Source organism: Bufo bufo, chromosome 3 (genome assembly GCF_905171765.1).
Source record: "Bufo bufo chromosome 3, aBufBuf1.1, whole genome shotgun sequence".
Lineage (NCBI taxonomy): Eukaryota > Metazoa > Chordata > Amphibia > Anura > Bufonidae > Bufo > Bufo bufo.
In genome coordinates this window covers 53,756,101-53,775,390 of record NC_053391.1, presented here as the reverse complement: position 1 = coordinate 53,775,390, position 19,290 = coordinate 53,756,101, and the positions used below count along the sequence as shown (strand labels likewise).

General features: G+C 42.5%; 1 protein-coding gene across 2 annotated transcripts in view; it reads right to left on the bottom strand.

Annotated features, from left to right (window-relative positions):
* The window catches only part of LOC120994554 (amyloid beta precursor protein), a 243,880-nt gene that overhangs the window by 176,079 nt on the left and 48,511 nt on the right, over window positions 1–19,290 (bottom strand). For both annotated transcript variants that reach the window (XM_040423206.1, XM_040423205.1), the window contains exon 2: window positions 6,050–6,217. In XM_040423206.1, coding sequence (XP_040279140.1) covers window positions 6,050–6,217 — 168 coding nt within the window. The remainder of the gene's footprint in view (window positions 1–6,049; window positions 6,218–19,290) is intronic.

Sequence of the window (19,290 nt, the reverse complement as noted above, 5' to 3'; positions counted from 1 at the left end):
CCAGCACCGATATCCGTTGTTTCAAGCAGAGTGTTAGCTGTATATTACGCTGCCGCTCTGCCATCCTCAATGGGGGAGGGGGGTTGTGCCCGCCGGCCATCCAGAAGGGGGGGGGGGTGCTTGTATTCGCCGGCAACATTGAGAGAGTGGAGGGCAGGAGGACCGCATCCTGAACACGATTGAGGGGTGGGGACACGGGGGGGAAATTAAGCGCCACTGGCTTGGGGAGAGTATGGGGCAGTCCATGAGCGTGTGGTCATTGCTTGACTGACACATTCATGGTAGGTGGTGCTGAAGCTCCAGGATCACGTGCACAATGAATGGCACGTGTTTTTGGAGTAAGGAGGAAGTGCAGGCAGGGCACCACGTGACCAGGTTGCTGAGCTCAGCCCCGGTAGGAAATTTTTTATAAATGGTATTTTAAAACTTGCAGGGTGTGCTATTGTGGCTAACATAAGATAGTAAAGTTTAATGTTGGATAAACCCTTTAAGGATGTCTTCTGGATGCCTGTAGTTAACAGCAGACCTATCGTGGACCATTCAAAATTGTCACAGACAAAGCTCCATCATGCACAGCAAATTAGATTTAACAGGAGCCAATAAGTTACCAATCACATAATAATGCAGAACCTACACTATGTCATACACAAGTCAAAATCTGAATGAATACTGGGCCTTCAAATTACAATAAATTAAGCTGAACCGATCAGGAATCCTTTAAAATGAAGCGACATAAAAGCCGCCATACAAGCATTCCCTTGCTCTTCAGCTGTAATGCAGGTGCATAAAAATGAGTCCTAGTTTACAGGAGACATTTGCCTTGTGGCAAAGACGCGGCTGTGAAGTGGAAAGAGGGGGGAGTTACTTAATTGACACCAAACCGAGGTGAAGAAGCTGCTGTAACAATTCAAACCCTTTAATGTGTTACTTTGCAACCTCCATCTCTTGACATCTCCTCACTCTGCCAGGTACGTTCTAAACATTTGATCCGGGAGAAAACGCCATTTACACTTAACTGGGGAAGCTCAGGTTCCGTGCACGTAATAGAGTATAAGATACCGGCTATTATTCTGCCCATTTTTTCAAAAAGAATAAAATGTGTATTTAAATCTTAAAGATTTTCTGTTCTCTGCCTAAGGCTACATGCACACGACTGCGCCGTGTTTTGGGTCAGCAAATTGCGGATCCGCAAAACACAGATGCCGCCCATATGCATTCCGCAATTTGGAGAACGGAATGGGCCACCCATTCTAGAAATGCCTAGGACACGTTCTATTTTTTTTTTCAGGGCCGAGGAACGGAGCAACGGATGCGGACAGCACACGGAGTGCTGTACGCATCTTTTGCAGCCCCATTGAAGTGAATGGGTCCACATTCGAGCGACAAAAAAATGCGGTTCGGATGCGGACCCAAACAACGGTCGTGTGAATAAGGTCTAATGTTGAAATCTACAATCAAGAGGGTCCAGCACAAGCAGATCAATTACAATTTTATTAAACAAGCAATTCTCCAGTATAAAGTGTACAATATACGGCGAAACACATTTATTTTCAGATACAGTGAATCTGATTTTACTTTTTTTTTTTTTAATCAGTTTTGTAAGCACTTTTTGACATCTTTTGAGACCATTGATTTCACCCCAGATGAAGACTCTTGCCGAAACATGCGTGGGGGTGGATACCGGTCCTCCTGTCCCTGTTTAGTGGCACTATGGGTATGCATTTACATTTTTGTAATGTGGGCACTTTACTTTTTTTTCAAGGTTGGAATGGCCCACTAGAGGACCAGAGGATCCTCTGGTGGGCCCAAGCTCTGACAATGTAATGAGCCCTTTATAAAACTGGGCCCCTTAAAAAAAGAAGTTTGGAGTTGGCCTTGGAACCAATAACCACCAGATATCCTATTAAATTGTAAAGATAAGTCCCAAATGCGAAATTATAAAAAAAAATATATATATTACTTAAAGGGCATCTGTCAGCAGATTTGTCCCTATGACACTGGCTGACCTGTTCCATGTGCGCTCGGCAGCTGAAGACATCTGTGTTGGTCCCATGTTCATATGTGCCCGCATTACTGAGAAAAATGATGTTTTAAGATATTAAAATGAGCCTCTAGGAGCAACAGGGGCGTTGTCGTTACACCTAGAGGCTCTGCTCTCTCTGCAACTGCTGCGCCCTATTTTCTGCTTTATAAGACACAAGAGAAGACCTAATGTCACTATCTGCAATGATTACATAGGAAATTGTGAGGGACCTCCTTTGAGAAGTTGGGTTGGAGTAGAGTCTACTTTTAGTGGAAAAGATCCTCCAGTGGCTAGGGTGTATCATTGCTGGCTTCCAAGTTTTAAAACTGGCTCCTAAACCTGCGGGAGGGACCCTGAAAGCACTTGGCTACCACTACTAGAGTAAAATTTAGGCTTAGAGCCAAGCATCGCCAATGATTAATAGCTAGTTTATAACCTTCTAAAAAGCCATCCTTTTGGAGTATTTTTGTGTTTATTGTACATTTTGATGACTTGCTTCTTTGTTAAGCACACATGAACAGTACAATGTCAGCAAATGAGACCTAATAAATTCAGACTGCAGATGTGCATTATCCCACAAGATTGACGAGTAGACCGAGGGCATGCCGGCTGACATCTGCTTTATGCATTTGCTACATGGATTGGCTGTGTGCACATTATGCTGTTGCCTTTTCAGCAAAAAGATTTGAACAACACAGAAGGCTTTTTCTTCCATTTGGTATTTTGGGTTTACATGACATATTGTTCCCATTGTTGTGGTTGAAAGAAAAGAAATCAATCAGTTTATGTTCATTTCGTACAGAACGCGCAAACCTAAAAACAGATGTTCTGCTCAGTTTTTGTTTTGGAGTCAGTAAATGTTATGACTGGTTCAAGTCTTTCCACCTTAAGTTCATACATAAAATAAACTACAAGTCAGAAGCAGCAACCTGACTGAGCTACTATACTGATGACCCCAAGAGTTGGCTCGAATCAAAATAACAAATTTGGTTGTACAAGTCTAGTAGTGCAAAATTTTGGGCTAGTCAAAACATTTTTGGGAAGATTGACAAGTGTCACCAAATGTCAAAGTGGAAGCAATCGTAAACCAATGACCAGAGAACTTTGTCATCCAGAATCAACTCATGTAATTCATCTTAGGGCAACCCTACTCAGCACAATGACTTCAAGCAACTTCACATTTACCGTAATTGTCTACATTTACCGTAATATAGGCACTAAAATGTGACTCAATGTGTGAGAAACTGGCCTGAATAATTGACTGGTGGAATAAAAAAAAAAACTAAAAAAAAACACATTCGTAGTGAAGTACACCTCTCCATTCATGGGCTCAATGGTTCTTACATGAACTTGCAGATTGTGTCGTGAAGACTAAAGTAAGAAGACCTCAAGTAATCAACTATTCTACCGTACAGAGAAGCATGCTGATTCCAGATACACAAGTGCACCATTGCCTAAGTCTGTGATTGTGAGCCAAAACCAACAGTGGAGCCTCCACTAAGACAACGTATAATAAAAGTTTTTGATCTTGTTCTGTGTTTTTGTTCATGTTCTGTGTTCGGAAGCTGTCTTACGTTTAGAATTGGCAGAGGATCCCCAGAAGTTAAGGAGAGGCCGGTGCCGCTACATAACTCCGGCAGATCCACCGCCAGGTATAGGGGTTATTAAGACCGGCGTCTAAAACATCGGTCTTAATGTGTCCCTATATTTTTGGTGTCCAAATGCTAACCTATGTCTGAAGGCTACTCCAGTACTATACAGAAGCCTGTACAGCAGGGGTAGGCAACCTCCGACACTCCAGCTGTTGTGAAACTACAATTCCCAGCATGCATAGTTGCTCTGCTCTTCTAAGAACCTACATAGAAATGAATGGAGCATGCTGGGAATTGTAGTTTCACAACAGCTGGAGTGCCGAAGGTTGCTGATCCCTGCTGTACAGTATAGGTCTGTATACCATTTTTAATTTTTTTTTGGTATATGCAGATGTACACAACTCATGTCGAGATGAAATATAATGCAGCCATGGAATAACGAACCATTTTTTCTCACGAGCTCTTCACAATGTCAGGATTATTATTAGAATTCCTCCAATTCTCTGAGAGCTAATTTTCATGACTCGTTGCTCCCACAGATTAAAAAGGTGGAACAGGCTGTCATGGCTCAGTGCCACTCACAGAGAGGGAGAAAAATAATTATATTAGTGGATACAACGTATTAAATGTGCTGTAAATCTACTTTGCAAAGTTAGCCTGCAGAGCTCTAGAAAAACTGGGTTTAACAGAGAAAATGAACAATGACCCTTCAGGAGGTTTTGCATCTTAAAGAAGAGCGAGGTTTATTAGGATTAATTTTTTTTAGGGAAGCTTCCTTTAACACGACTTAGTGTAAGCAAGGTCATTACAATCAACCAGGACTTTCACCAACCACCTCCACTTCCCACATGGGACTTATTGTTCAGTGATCTCATCTTCTATCATCCAACACTCCCTGCAGACTGCATGCAACTAGGGGTGGATTATAATAAGGGTAGAAGACTTCTGGGAATCCACAAGCCTGCATTATTACTAATAGTAGGAATATATATATATATATATATATATATATATATACATATATACACACACACACACACACACACACACACACAACATATACACACACTGTATACATTTATGTATGTAGGGTATGAATACCATTTGCCTAGGAGAACTTCTGAAATGTTTGTATGACGTGCATGAAAAAAAGAATATGTTTCATAATTTACCCTTACTTTGCAGTTTTCATACAGAATTGATCAACATAAAGAGTGGAATAACTTTGGAAATGCATTGCTTCTCTTCTACTAATCTTGAATTACAGCCTGTATTATAGCTCTGCGCTGTATCCAGATTCTGCAGACTTCAGAGCTGAAATCTCCCATCTCTGCACACAGCTTGTAATTTGTACCTGTTGTCTTGCCTTGACACCAAGCACTGCACAGTAATGTGGTGGAAAAAAAAACTTGAGGATAATATGTAAGCAGATGTTTTTTTTTTTAGGAAGCTGTACTTTAATGCAGGCAGCACCATATTTACTTTTCAATGGGCCATACCATAAAGCATACCTGTCATGCCAGACCTTTATAGAACATGTATTCTGCATTTATCACAAGGTGTCCCCTCACTAGTCTCCATATGTAGCTGTCAGTTTTCCCTAAGTACAGACTAACTGCTGTGATGTCCCCCACACACAGAACACAGAGAAGAAGATATCCTGCTACCATATGTCTCTCTCAGAAACAGCAGCATGGAGGACATTATACAGCAGTTCTGAGCAGGGTAGCTGTGAATCCAGCACTGGGGCAAGATAGAAACGTACTATAAGCTACAGCATCTCTGTGCATCAGTGCCTCTATCTCATTCTAGCAGCTCACTCCTCCTCCTCCTCACCCTCCCTATCCCACAGAGTCAGACTACTATGTTCAGCATGTAACCTGGAGGAGACGTGGTTCATAAGCAGAAAAAGAGGCATTTTCTCTTTAATAAGAGATATTACAAAACTTTTTACATTCTTTATTTTTCCAGAGTCATGTTTAGTTGTAAAGTATTTGCTTTTACAGCACAACACTTCAATGCACTTCTCGCAACAGCTAGCTCCCTGTGGGTGCTCCATATGCCCAGTCTTGGGCATAGTCATAAGGGAAATTTCCATTCAGCAGGTGCCCGTCGAGCAGGGGGTACAGGCCTAATAAGTAAAGCTGGCCATGCATGCAGGTAATAATATCTAGGCTAAGATGTTTGGGGCTAGCTTCCAAAAGCCATCAGAATTGTGAATGCAGCTCTGAAGTATAATACAAGCTGGAATTCTGGACCAGTCCAATATAAGTCATGCAATCTATTTACAACATCAATCATGAAAAAGATTTACAGAAATCTGTTTATTTTTATAAACATTAGTAGAACTAAAGGTATAATAATACCTAAAAATCCACCCATTCCCACACTAAATTACATGTCCATCATGAGGTCACTGAAAGTAGGCACTTACCTCCTGACAGTACTGCAGGATGCCTTCCTTGGTCCCAATACAACGCTTTGTGCCAGAAGGATCCGTCTCCCACTTCCCATTCTGAACATTCATGTGCATGTTGAGTTTGCCGCAGAACATGGCAATCTGTGGCTCGGCCAGCAGTCCAGCGTTCCCATCTGCAGGGACCTAGAAAAGGAAACCAAGTCATTTAAACATGGAAAATACTAAAGAGCCTGTTATACAGTATTTTTAGACTTTGTGGTTATATGATTTTATAGAGAAATTTGCACACATAAGAATACAGGAGCTGGTGGGTGGCACACAGGAGCCGTGGTTTGGTCTGACCACCAGCTGCACTAAAGTGACCTCGGTGATGATATCCCTTTGGAAGACCAAGTTTAGGCAGCAAACCGATATTCATAAAAGCTTTTTTCCAGAACATAACCTACATCATCAGCCATGCAAAGTCTACTGAGAATTGTACTTAACTAAAATTAGGTCAGGCGATCAAACACGGGGTCAGGAGACCAGGAAAGGGAGGAGGAAAAGGGTTCAAGTACAGACTGAAGGCTCAGACCAGCAACTAGACAAAGGGATACGTAGAAACAAAGCAAAATCCCTTTAAGGGGTTGTCCCACAAAAAATATTCTGCAGTTTTCAAACCTGGACCTGAATACTGCATAACGGAAACGGGACGGATCAGTTTTGCAGCCCATAGACTGCTATTATGATGGAATGAATAACGGAATGCCTCTAAAGGTATTCCGTTATGCATTCCATCACAGAATTGCGTTATGGTCCGTGGTTACGGAATCCATAACGCAATTCACCTTTTACCAACACACGAAGTGTGAACGAATTTCATGAGCGGAAATTCGCTCATCTCTACTCCCGATATTAGGGTAATGCTGACTTCAACTGTATAATATATTCCATTTTTCATGCGTATCCTGCTGGGACAATTCAAAGAGTACAATATGAGCACTGTATGTAATCTCAGTTAAGAGTATTACAATTTCATATTCAAAACATTGTTCTGTGAACATACATTTTAATGAAAGACAGCGGCAAAGGGGACAACTTGTCATTCAGTCATTAAGGATTTGTGCCCATCTTAAAACGCTCTTTATTAAAGGCATTCTATAAAAATGGCATGAAAATATTCTGTCTGAAAAAAAACTGCTGTATCAAAATTTTAAAAAAATCCGCAAAGACCGAGACCACAGTTATAGACTGATCCTCGCTATCAGAAGGTTACGAAAATGTTGAAGAAGTGGCCCTGAAGTCAGAAAGAGGATTTAACAGGATCGCCAAATGTAGAAAATACACCAAAAATATGAAATATTGTCTAATCCTGTAAGAAAAATATATAAAATTCTCCTGCATGCATCTTAGAAGATTATTTCCCTCCTACTTTTTGGCAAACCTCTTTCTGGCTGTAAGGCAACTGGCTACAGAAGGAGCCCTCCCCCATGGCACTGTCTATCCAGGAAAGCTAAGCCCTGAACAAACAACTGCGACACTTCTCCATTTTATCTGAATGGTGTGGGGATTCGCTCTGGTAGGCAGGTTTGCGGACGCAGTATAGAGGCAAAGGACCAGGTTGTAAATCACTCTTTAGTGTTTATTCACACTTATAACACAACAGACACTTTTCAGGCTTTGTGCTTATTCATACACAGAAAAACAAAATAAAGTTCACCTGGTATCCTGGGTGTCCGTTCACACCCGGCTGAATGCTCAGCCTCAGAAAGTCCACGTGCAGGCTTTAAGGTGGCCTGCTCGCCTGACACACGGCCTTCAGACCTCACCACAGAGATCTCCAGAGCTCCACTGTCAGAGGGAGGTAATCCACACCATCTGACAGTGCTGGCTCTTTTTTATAAGCCTGCCAAGACCCAGCCTGGAACGTGGGGAGTAGTCACCCACCCAGCACTTTGACTACTCCCAGTAAGAGCCTTCCCAGATCAGCTATTTACAGCCATACTAAATAGCAAAGTGTCAATCAGCATTAGCTGCCGCTGACACATGAAAATACCGGCTCGGTGACGCATACCTACCATCAATGACGACCCCTTGTACCTTCCTACAATGGCTACATGCAATACTATATTTTCCCTTTAGTAACTGCTGCAAACTAAATGAAAAGCCAATGCTAACCTGCCACGTCAAAATTAGCTATTTGAACGGGGTCTTGGTAGCTGCAATATGCAGAAGTACACAGAGGGCTTCATCTCATGGATTTATACAGTATTGATAAGAATAAATTGTGGTATGAGATGCAGTTTTATGGATTTAGTCTCCAGGGGAGAATATGGACCCTGAAAAGGGCCCAACATAGTGGTGTGGGTCTTCATAACATGTAACAGTAAGGTCTCAAAGTGTCGTCATACAGGCGTTCTTATAATTAATGCAAAAAATTAAAATCAAACATCATACAGTACATGAAAATCTCTTTCTAACAAAGCTACCACCAGCCCAGTACCTCTCATGGATCTAGAAATCGTGTTTGCTACATTTATTTCAAGCTGGCAGCTCAGGGGCATGTCCTTTCTCCGAGGGGGGAGGGTTGCTTTCTGGTGTACCTCTTCCCCTATCACCGTTCAGAGGTGTGTCCTTTTTCAGGGGGTAAGTTCTTTCTGCTACAGCTCTCTCCCTGTACCTGTCAAAGCTTCTAACAGTAAGCCCAGCTAGTGGCAGTCGAGGGATGGACCATGGGCATGTGTGACCACCTCAGTGAAGTGGTCAGAGAAATAAGGAAAAGAACAAACAGCAGGCAGCACTATATAGATACATGTTATTGAATAACTCCATGGCTTTACATATTTTTAATTAGATGCAATTGCAAAAGTATTCAGATCCAGGTGCTGGTTTAAAAAATGTAGACTATATCTTGTTGGACATAATTTCCTGATGCCTACAGTATCTTGGAGGTTCACATGGGAACAGATTTTACATACGGCGGAGAAGGAATAGGAGCTATCTAATATCTCCCAAAATACGGCTGACCACCAGTACTCTCACAGGCGCCGTGCACATTTTTCGACGAATGCTTTATTTACCAGAAGTGTTTATTCATGATGGAGTACTTTGTTGGGAATCACACTTTGTTTTAACGCCATCTGTTCCTATGTCTTATCTTTCTCCAGCTTGCCGGAATGACGATCAATCTCCTTTATGTTGAAGTTTAATCTACATAAATTTTGCAACTTTATGATTTAGTCCACTTGTCATCTGTTGTTTTGATGTACTTGTAAAAATTAATTCACGAGTGCTCCTCAAACATCTTTATTTGCCATTTAACCACTTTTCTAATGGCTGAACCGCAGTGTGTTACTCAACAATCTGATAGGCTAATGCTATGTTCAGCCGGGACACGGCTATGCCAACACAAGCAACATTAATCATGCCTGGGAAAAAATGTGAGATATGAGGAACGGCACTCAATACCAAGATTTCCAAGGCTAAAACATTACAGGAACCAAGGCTGATGAAAAAATGATTTGCTAATGGTCTATCATTATGACTGTACCATTTAAAAACAAACGGGTCAAGGATTTCTCATGCAAGGCAATAACAATAAAAATTCACTCCTACTAGGGACACAGAAAATAATCCCAATGTATGAGGGCCTATATTAAAAATAAACATTAAAGGGGTTGTCACATGAAAAATATTCAGCCGTTTTCAAACCAGCACCTGGAGCTGAATACTTTTGTAATTGCAGGTAATAAAAAATTTGGCATAGCCACTGAGTTTTTCAGTAAAATCTACCTGTATAGCGCCACCTGCTGTTTGTTTGTTTTTCTTATGGCCGCACATGCTCAGTTCCATCCTTCAACTGCCTCCTGAGCTGTGATAGGAAGCGCATGGACACGCCCCCTGAGCTGTCATAGGGAGAACATGGACACGCCCCCTGAGCTGTGATAGGGAGAAAGCCGCCGCACAAAAGACACTTTCCTTGGGCTGCCAGCTTAAGAGCGATGAATGGGGAGATCTCTCGATCCATGTGAGGTACAGGGCTGGTTCTAGATTGGTTAGAAAGAGATTGCCATGTGCTATATCAGGGGTCAGCAACCTTCGGCACTCCAACTGTTGTGAAACTACTATTCCCAGCATGATCTATTCATGTCTATGAGCATTCTGAGAAGAGCACAAGAAGAAGTATGCATGCTGGGAGTTGTAGTTTCACAACAGCTGGAGTGCCGGTTGTTGCCTACCCCTGTACTATATGATGTCCGATTTTCATTTTTTTACATTAATCATGGGATAAACCCTTTAATGGGCTTATCCACTTTTTATAATCCCTTTTTGTTAGAAGATTCCCACGAAAATAAGTTAATTACGAATTGGGATCAGCCAGCAACCAACTGTGGTGGAATCATCGGAATGGCGTGACCTCTTCAATCAGCTCATAAACGGGTGTGCCAGGAGGCAGACAGGTATTAACAACCCATCCTGTAGAGAGGCCATCGATGTAATACTCCCAGAAAAGATCTATTAATATTCCATGCAGCGCCACTGCAGGAGAACAGAAGAATTACAAGGTGAAATAATAGGTTGTCCATGTAATGCAAGGAACATGTTGGGTCTTCCTGGAGATATAGGTGCTCTCCACTCCAGACAATTAATGCAGATCTCAAAAAAAAAAAAAAATTGAAAAAATAAATAAAAATTATATATATATATATTAACTTCAAAAGGATGAGGCAGCACTCCAAGCATAAAGTGAAAAAATAGTGGATCTTTTATTCCCCTCTGCAACGTTTCAACCGCTCAATGCGGTCTTTCTCAAGCATAAAACAAGGTGTCATACAAGGGTATATATACCCAGAATACATAGCAGCAAATCAAGTGATAATAATTCAATTAGAGAAATATATAGATATAAAAGACAGTGTAAAATACAACAAGCATCTCAATATTGTGAACATGTCAATAGTGGTTTACATAGTATAATCCATCGTGTAAATCAATAATAATCATAATCCGCACATAGCTGTACCCTAAATTGTGTAAACAAGATACATCATTACACTGTGACATCACCTGTGTGTCCGTGTTGACAATAGTCATAATCAGTAATATCTTGAAGGAATTTCCTTTTAGTGCCGATATACTTTATATACCACGTTCACTCTGTCTCTTAACCCTGAATACAGCGACCGTTTAGGGTGTCTTTATGCATTCATCTGTCTGGTTTTTGACTCCTTTTCTATAATGTTGTGCCCTTTGCTTCTCTCCCCCCCCCCCCCCCCCCGTTCTATTTTGGCTGCGCCGACCCTGTTTCTCTAGCTTGGGCTCGTCTTTGCCTGCTGTGGGGGGCTTGTAGTTGCTGGGGCAACGACGCCAGTATTGCTGGCTCTGTTGGCCGGGCGGCGCTTGCCCCTCCCCGCTGGCGTGACGGAGTCCGACGCCGCCCCTGGACTGGTCTCGTGATAGTCGCATGGGTCATGTGATTGCTCACGTGTCCATTGTGACGTCTCTTGGCTGCGTCTGTGTGGGCGACGTTGCTGGGATTCCGGGCATGCGCAGTCCGATTGTGAGGACGCTGACTTTTGGCGCCGTAATCCTGTCACCGCTTAGTGAGTTTTTTAACTTTACTGATTATGACTATTGTCAACACGGACACACAGGTGATGTCACAGTGTAATGATGTATCTTGTTTACACAATTTAGGGTACAGCTATGTGCGGATTATGATTATTATTGATTTACACGATGGATTATACTATGTAAACCACTATTGACATGTTCACAATATTGAGATGCTTGTTGTATTTTACACTGTCTTTTATATCTATATATTTCTCTAATTGAATTATTATCACTTGATTTGCTGCTATGTATTCTGGGTATATATACCCTTGTATGACACCTTGTTTTATGTTTGAGAAAGACCGCATTGAGCGGTTGAAACGTTGCAGAGGGGAATAAAAGATCCACTATTTTTTCACTTTATGCTTGGAGTGCTGCCTCATCCTTTTGAAGTTATATCTACAATTAGCCGTTGGAGCCTGCGGCTGTGAGGATTTTTTGCACCCACATCATCGGTCTTGTGCTGCTGTGATTATTTTTTATTTGAGATATATATATATATAAATTAGAAAGAGAGAGAGAGACAGAGATTACTAAGATTACTATAAAAAACCTTGGTACTGAACTCAGGTTCGGTTCCTAGGTTCCAGTGGCTCATCCCTAGTACAGAAAGAAGTTAACATGTCACTTTTACTGCATAGAGAATAATGTAAAAATAAAACCTAAAAACTGTATCGGAATTGCTTTCATTTTCTAATTCCACCTCATTTACCTTTTTTTCCAGCTTCCTACTACACCGTATGCAATATTAAATGATGCCATTCGTGCAACTTGTCCCGCAAAAAAAAACAAGCCCTCATATGGCAATGTAAACAAAAAAATTATAACGATAATAACAATAATAATACTAATAAAAATAATAAAAAGTTAGGGCTCCTGGAAGGCAGAGTGAAAAACAATCAAAAATAAAAATAACTGAATCAGCAAGGAGTTAATGGTCTATCCTAAAGCTAGGCAATCAATAACAAACTGCTAGAACACCCCTGCAAAAGGGAACCCGTCAGTATGTCATTACAACATGCTACAGTCAAAAGTCTCCTTTGTAGCATTAGGTATAAAAAGTAGTAAGTAAATGACCTGAGCATCGGGTACATGCAGCAGAGTGAACAAAATATGCAGACCGTGCATGCGCCAGATGTCGCTGGACTCTTCGTAGATAATCTACATACAGGGCGGCGGTATACCTAATGCTACAATGTAGACTTTTGACAGGTTGAATCAACCCTTTAACACCTTTGCGGCGACTGCTCACTATCCTCTATGAGTACCGGGCCGGCAATGATCCACATCGGCACTACAAACTTGCAGAAGATCGTGAAGGACTGAAGGTCTTTGTACACATTACGGAAACTATCTTCTGCACCTCTGCCTCAATAAAACACCCCTGGAAATATTCTCTGTGCCATTTTGCACAATCAGACAGATTTAAGCCATTTCCTGTACCAATAAATTCCACCTCCCCACCGGATAACATACAACCTCGGCGACCGCTATGAAAGGTCCATCATAAATACAAAGTGTGGCACTGCGGTGGAAGCAGTATATTTCATACGGTTGTGCCTTCTTGCCGCAGACAATAAATGTGTAATGACACAATACATCATCTCTATCGGTAGGATTATTTGTAGGACACAACAAAAGGGAACACTAATGGAATAGTTCACACCAAATGAACAACGTATAAAAAGAATACAAGACACTCCAATATAATATAATGCTCCAAGACAAAAGCATAACAATGCAGAAAATCAAAAAATGAGTAATACCTGTCTGCCTGAACTCATCCCTAGCATTACATGGCGGCCATTCACGGAGCGACACTTTTGTAGCCTCATTATGCACTGGGGACAAAGATTTTCTTTCATTTGACAACCCTTATAATGGTCACCAACTTGGCCTTGTTGCCTTGCCTATAGACCTCTTTTAGTCCTAAAGGGCACCAGTCATCAGGATCCAACCTATTAAATCTGATACTGCCTGGTAGGGTTCATCCTGCTGATTAAAATGCTAGCGGTCTTGTGAATATCGGCTGCGGCGTTCCTGAAAAGAAATACTTTTACCCTTTGTGCAAATAAAAGATTCAGTACCATAAGGGCCATGCCCCCTCAATACCTGAAGCTCTCGTATGGACAAAGAATACAAGTGTTTTTTCTCGGGAACGTTGCAACCGATTTTCACAAGGTAGGTATCATTTTAATCAGCAGGATCAACCCAACCCGGTATTTCATTCTGCTGACAGGTGCTCTTTAAGCTACAGCACTGCTAAAAGTCAGGGGCGGATTGGCCATAGAGCTTACAGGGAAATTTCCTGATGGGCCGATGCCCAGGGGGCCACATGGGCCCTCCTCACGGACGGCCAGTGGAAGTTTTTAGGAATGTATCTCGTTTCTGCTGGCAGTATTTGGCTCTGTTGGGGTGGTATAATGAGCCACAATATGGTATTGCTGGACCTGACTACAAAACCGGGCCACTTTCAGTATTATTTCCAGGGCCACTTTAAGTTCCCATACCCCCCCCCCCCCTGCTAAAAGTGTAATGGCAATGTAACTACTAAGGAGGATGAGATCAGTGTCAACATTAGAGTGCAAACAGGTGTGGTGTACAGAAACTTCAATACTTGAAGGTCCAGCCACTTCCGTGAAAGCATATCCTTATCTCTTCATATTAAAATATAAGACCTGAACAAAGACGCGTGTGTTCAGAGCCCAACAGTCCTTAGTCAAGACAAGACGGCAAGTAATATTGTAAACCACAGAGAATAACTTAAAATGGCTGTCTCTCCAAGTAAAAATTAAATTAAATTTTAAAAATCCACCCTGGAAATCAGGGTGGAGTTAGGTCATCCGGTCCTGGAATCCCCCAGTGTTAAGCCTCATGCAGATGTCCGTGGAATACGGCATTGCAGGAACGCACGGAATCATTGGTTGCTATGACACCGTGCGCTCCTGCAATGCCAGTCCGGTATCTCACGGACCATGTTCCACGGACGTCTGCATGAGGCTTTAGGCCACTTGCACACAAACGTTGTGTGCCCGTGGCCGTATTGCGGCACGCAAACGGCGGGTACACAATACACCGGCATCGGCCTGTGTGCACTCTGCATCACAGATGCAGACTCATTCACTTGAATGGGTCTGCAATCACGGAGATGCGGAATGGAAGCACGGATCGGAAACCCCACGGAAGCAATACAGAGCGCTTCCGTGGTGTTTCTGTCCGTGCCTCCGCACTGCAAAAAAATTTAATTTGTTCTATTTTTTTGCGGTGCGGACGGATCACGGACCCATTCAAGTTGAATGGGTCTCGATCTGTACCGGCCACCACATGGACGTTGCCCGTGCATTGGGGACCGTAAATTGCTGTCCCCAATGCACGGAACGGATGCACAACGTTCGTGTGCAAGAGGCCTTACACAGTGCCCTCTCCAAATGAATGGATGCCCCCAAGGACGGGTCAAGTCTGCCAGAACTGGAGCTGCTCTTACTTAGCAGCTTTCCTCCTTAGCTAGTGGGTAGCGTTCCTGCTGCCCTGATTGGGACCTCCTCAGTTAGCCAAAAGGAGGCACTGGCGTACTCGGACCATCCATATATCATATGGGTGGCGGTTCATCGGAGTGCGCGCCATGGTAAAATCAGCTATTTGCCTTTAAAATTGGCTCTTTGCTCTTTACGAATATGTTGCAATTTTCTAAATACTTGGCCCATCAGACAAAATTCCCAACTCTGATTGCCCAAGACAAAAAAAGTGCACCTTAAAAGGTCAAAGACAGACGGGCGAGTTCAGCGTAAGAAACTTGATGTGTGTGGCAGTGTGACTTCCCGTTCTGACCTCTGCTCCTCTGATAGGACACACTCGGCGACTTTCTCGCACTGAACTCTCTTGTTTATGTTTGGCCTAAATTACACAAATTCGGTTCCACATAACTTGCATCATTTTTCCTTTAAACAAGGCATTCTTAATATGTATCCAACACATTTATCACGGCTTTCCGTTACGGAGCTAAGGCAATATTCCTTCATTTAGCATGCACCTAGTAAGATGAGTGAATGGAGAGGATATTGTGTCCTAGAAAGCTTTCAGATCTGGTAAAAAGCTTCTGCTGAGGTCTCCATCTCATTGATATCTTCGAGCTGCTTGGTATGAGAGACACCCAGGAGCTTGTTGAGCAAGTGATACACAACCTCATGAAATGTAAATGTTAAAGAAAATCTGTCACCAGATTGTGCCCCATAGCGATGGCGTCCATATTCCCTTCAGTACATTGTCCACTCTTTACACTGAGGTAGACTATTCCACCAATGGTTGGGAATGTATCATTGTTCTACTTGTTTTCTGGCGGAGAAAAGTCCTGTTTTACACCAAAATGTGTGACTATTTTTTTCCCCTCTTCCAACATTCACACCACTTTTGTACAATGTCGGTAGGAGGAGGCATCAGAAAACTAGCACACGTCACACTTGAATTTTACGCCAGGTCTTCTGGTGCACAGACCACCCAAAAAATGCATAAAAAAAGGCAAGGAATGCCAGTAAGCGTTCCTATTAAGACTGCTATAAGAAACATAAGTCTTACATTCCCCACATGCCTACTAACATTTCAGTTCCTATGTGTGGGCCATTTTAAGAACAAATACCAATTTTGGGGCATATTGGCATAACCCAGCATAATAAGCAGAACAAATAGGATGGCTGGAAGGCACAAAGTAATATAGTGTGCCAAGGAAAAGAAAAATCCGCACAGTCAGAAAATAAGGGTATCATTGAGTTATCCACTTCTGTTAAGGAGCTAAAAATTCACTTTAGCTGTTGTGTCCGCGGGGAAAAAAAAAAAACTTGGTACAGGCCAATATGGCTACCCTCACAGCAACTTCCACTGCAATCTTCTAAATGAAGGCTCTCTTTACACATGATGTATTATAAAGATGCTTTCTACCAATTAAATCCATTGGGCAGCTAAGCTGACATCCAACGGATGGCGACCACTTGGACCTCCTGCCGATCTCTAAAATGAGTTTGCTGGCCAGTTTCCTTTTCCTGCATAAAGTTAGATGAAATAGTAAACTGCATGGTTGCCCATCACGCCAAACAACTCCTTATTGCCACTCTTGCCCCAGTAGGGAAGGTTGTGGATCTAAAAATTGTGGGTGTCCTAGTTGTCTGACATAAACCAAAATAAAATGAAGCATCCACAGGAACATGTCTAAGCACATAGCCTTCCTAAAGCAGCAAAACAAATTTGATGTATATTTATTATGTTTTTGTTTAAGATTTGTTTTTCAGTTCAATCTATTCAATAGTGTAATAAAAATTCTGTTGCTACGTGGAAACATAGATAGGCCATCACTTCACGACTGGTGGTAGTAGGACAGCGGGGGCATTATCTGCAAGAACTATGGTTCTCTCTTGAGGTGGCTAAGGCTACTTTCGTTTGAAGGCTCTCACAAGCGGCCCCGAACGCATCCGTACGGCCCCAATGCATTCTGAGTGGATGCGGATCCGCTCAGAATGCATCAGTCTGGCAGCGTTCAGCCTCCGCTCCGCTCAGCAGGCGGACACCCGAACGCTGTCCGCCTGGCCGTGCGGAGGCAAACGGATCCGCCCAGACTTACAATGTAAGTCAATGGGGACGGATCCGTTTGAAGTTGACACAATATGGTGCAATTTTCAAACGGATCCGTCCCCCATTGACTTTCAATGTAAAGTCTGGACGGATCCGTCTGAACAACTTTCACACTTAGAATTTTTTTTAAACTATAATGCAGACGGATCCGTTCTGAACTGATCCAAACGTCTGCATTATAGGAGCGGATCCGTCTGTGCAGACATCAGACGGACCCGCTCTGAACGCAAGTGTGAAAGTAGCCTTACACATTAGGCTACTTTCACACTCGCGTTTTGGGCGGATCCATCATGGATCTGCAAAAACGGATTTGTTACAATAATACAACCACATGCATCGGTCATGAATGGATCCGTTTGTATTATCTGTAACATAGCTAAGACGGATTAGTTATGAACTCCATTGAAAGTCAATGGGAGACAGTTCTGTTTTCTATTGTGCCAGATTGCGTCAGAGAAAACTGATCCGTCCCGATTGACTTACATTGTGTGCCACGACGGATGCGTTTGGCTAGGTTTCGTCAAGCGGACAGCAAAACACTGCAGGCAGTTTTTGGTGTCCGCCTCCAGAGCGGAATGGAGACGGAACAGAGGCAAACTGATGCGTTCTGAGCGGATCCTTTTCCATTCAGGATGCATTGGGGCTAAACTGACCCGTTTTGGACCGCTTGTGAGAGCCCTGAACGGACCTCACAAACAGAAAGCCAAAACGCGAATGTGAAAGTAGCCTAAGATGAATACTGGTTACACCTGCCGATTTCAGCGGATCTGGCCAATCATCTAAAGTGTATGAAGGGAGTCTCAACTCCCAATGGAAGATGATGGAGACATGAAAGGTTGGGCACGCTGGATTTTTTACAAATTCAATCCCTTTACTCTCAAGGACATAAGCTTCCATCTGAGTGGTCTGGTAGCAACCTGTTCCCCTCTGAAATGTACGGCCATTCAAAGGTAACAGCGTTTTTGTCTTCGTTGGCTGTCTCTGTAGAACCTTGAAGAGGTCTATGGCGCCATGTTGTAGCCTATACCTTTGACTGATATACGTCACAAAGTTATTCTCCACAGGTATTGTATCTACATGCACAGAGGCACATGGAGTGCCTACGACTCCACAGTACGGTTTTTTGTTCGCCTATTATTACCGTGGATGCGTGTGCAAGAACCTATGATGTGGCAGTGACCAAAAACTGGAGCAAAGTCAGGTTTTCCTTCTCTTTAAGAAGATTTGTCGTTGTTTTTTTTTTAAGTTCCAGAAGACACATTGGTTCCCCCAGGACAAAATAATGAAATAACTTACTCTAACGTGTAATGAAAGCTACCTAGTATATGACATTTTGTTCTGTCTCGGATCGTTGACCAGAGAGGGTATCGGCTTCCAAGAGGCTACTTGAAATTCTGATCAGCGCCTAGATGGGGATCCAGTCTATCTGTGAAAGTAGTTCAATGTATCATTCACATCGCAGAGATTAATCGCTTCCCTTCAGAAAAGTACGTGCACACGCAGCCCAAAAACCCCCTCTGCATTTTAATAGGCAGGAGCTGCAAAGTGAGACTGTTTATGGATCAGTGCCTCCCCCAACGCTTGCTATAAATAATACAAAAATATACCGGGGGAAGACGCAACAATTGTTACCTGAGCGGCCTTCGCTGACAGGTTAATTAATAGCGTAAAATATTTAAAACATTACTGAAGTCGACAGAAAAATGAAAGATGGAATTTTACACAGGAAAAACGGCATATAAAATATAGAAAAAAATTAAAAAACATGAAAAAAAAACAAAAAACAAACAGTCTACCTGCACCTGTGAGGATTTAGAAATCTGCAGCATGTCCATTGTTTAAGTGTGGATTTCAGCCTTTGCCATCAGATCCGCATCTTACACATGCAGTTTATGGTGCAGACAATCTGTACGGGATTCTGGTTTTCAGACTCACACCTGTGTGCAGGTAGCCTTAAAGGGGTTCTCTGGGCCTTTAAAATTGAAGACCTACCCTCAGGATAAGTCAATATCAGATCGGCAAGAGTCCAATACCATCGCCGA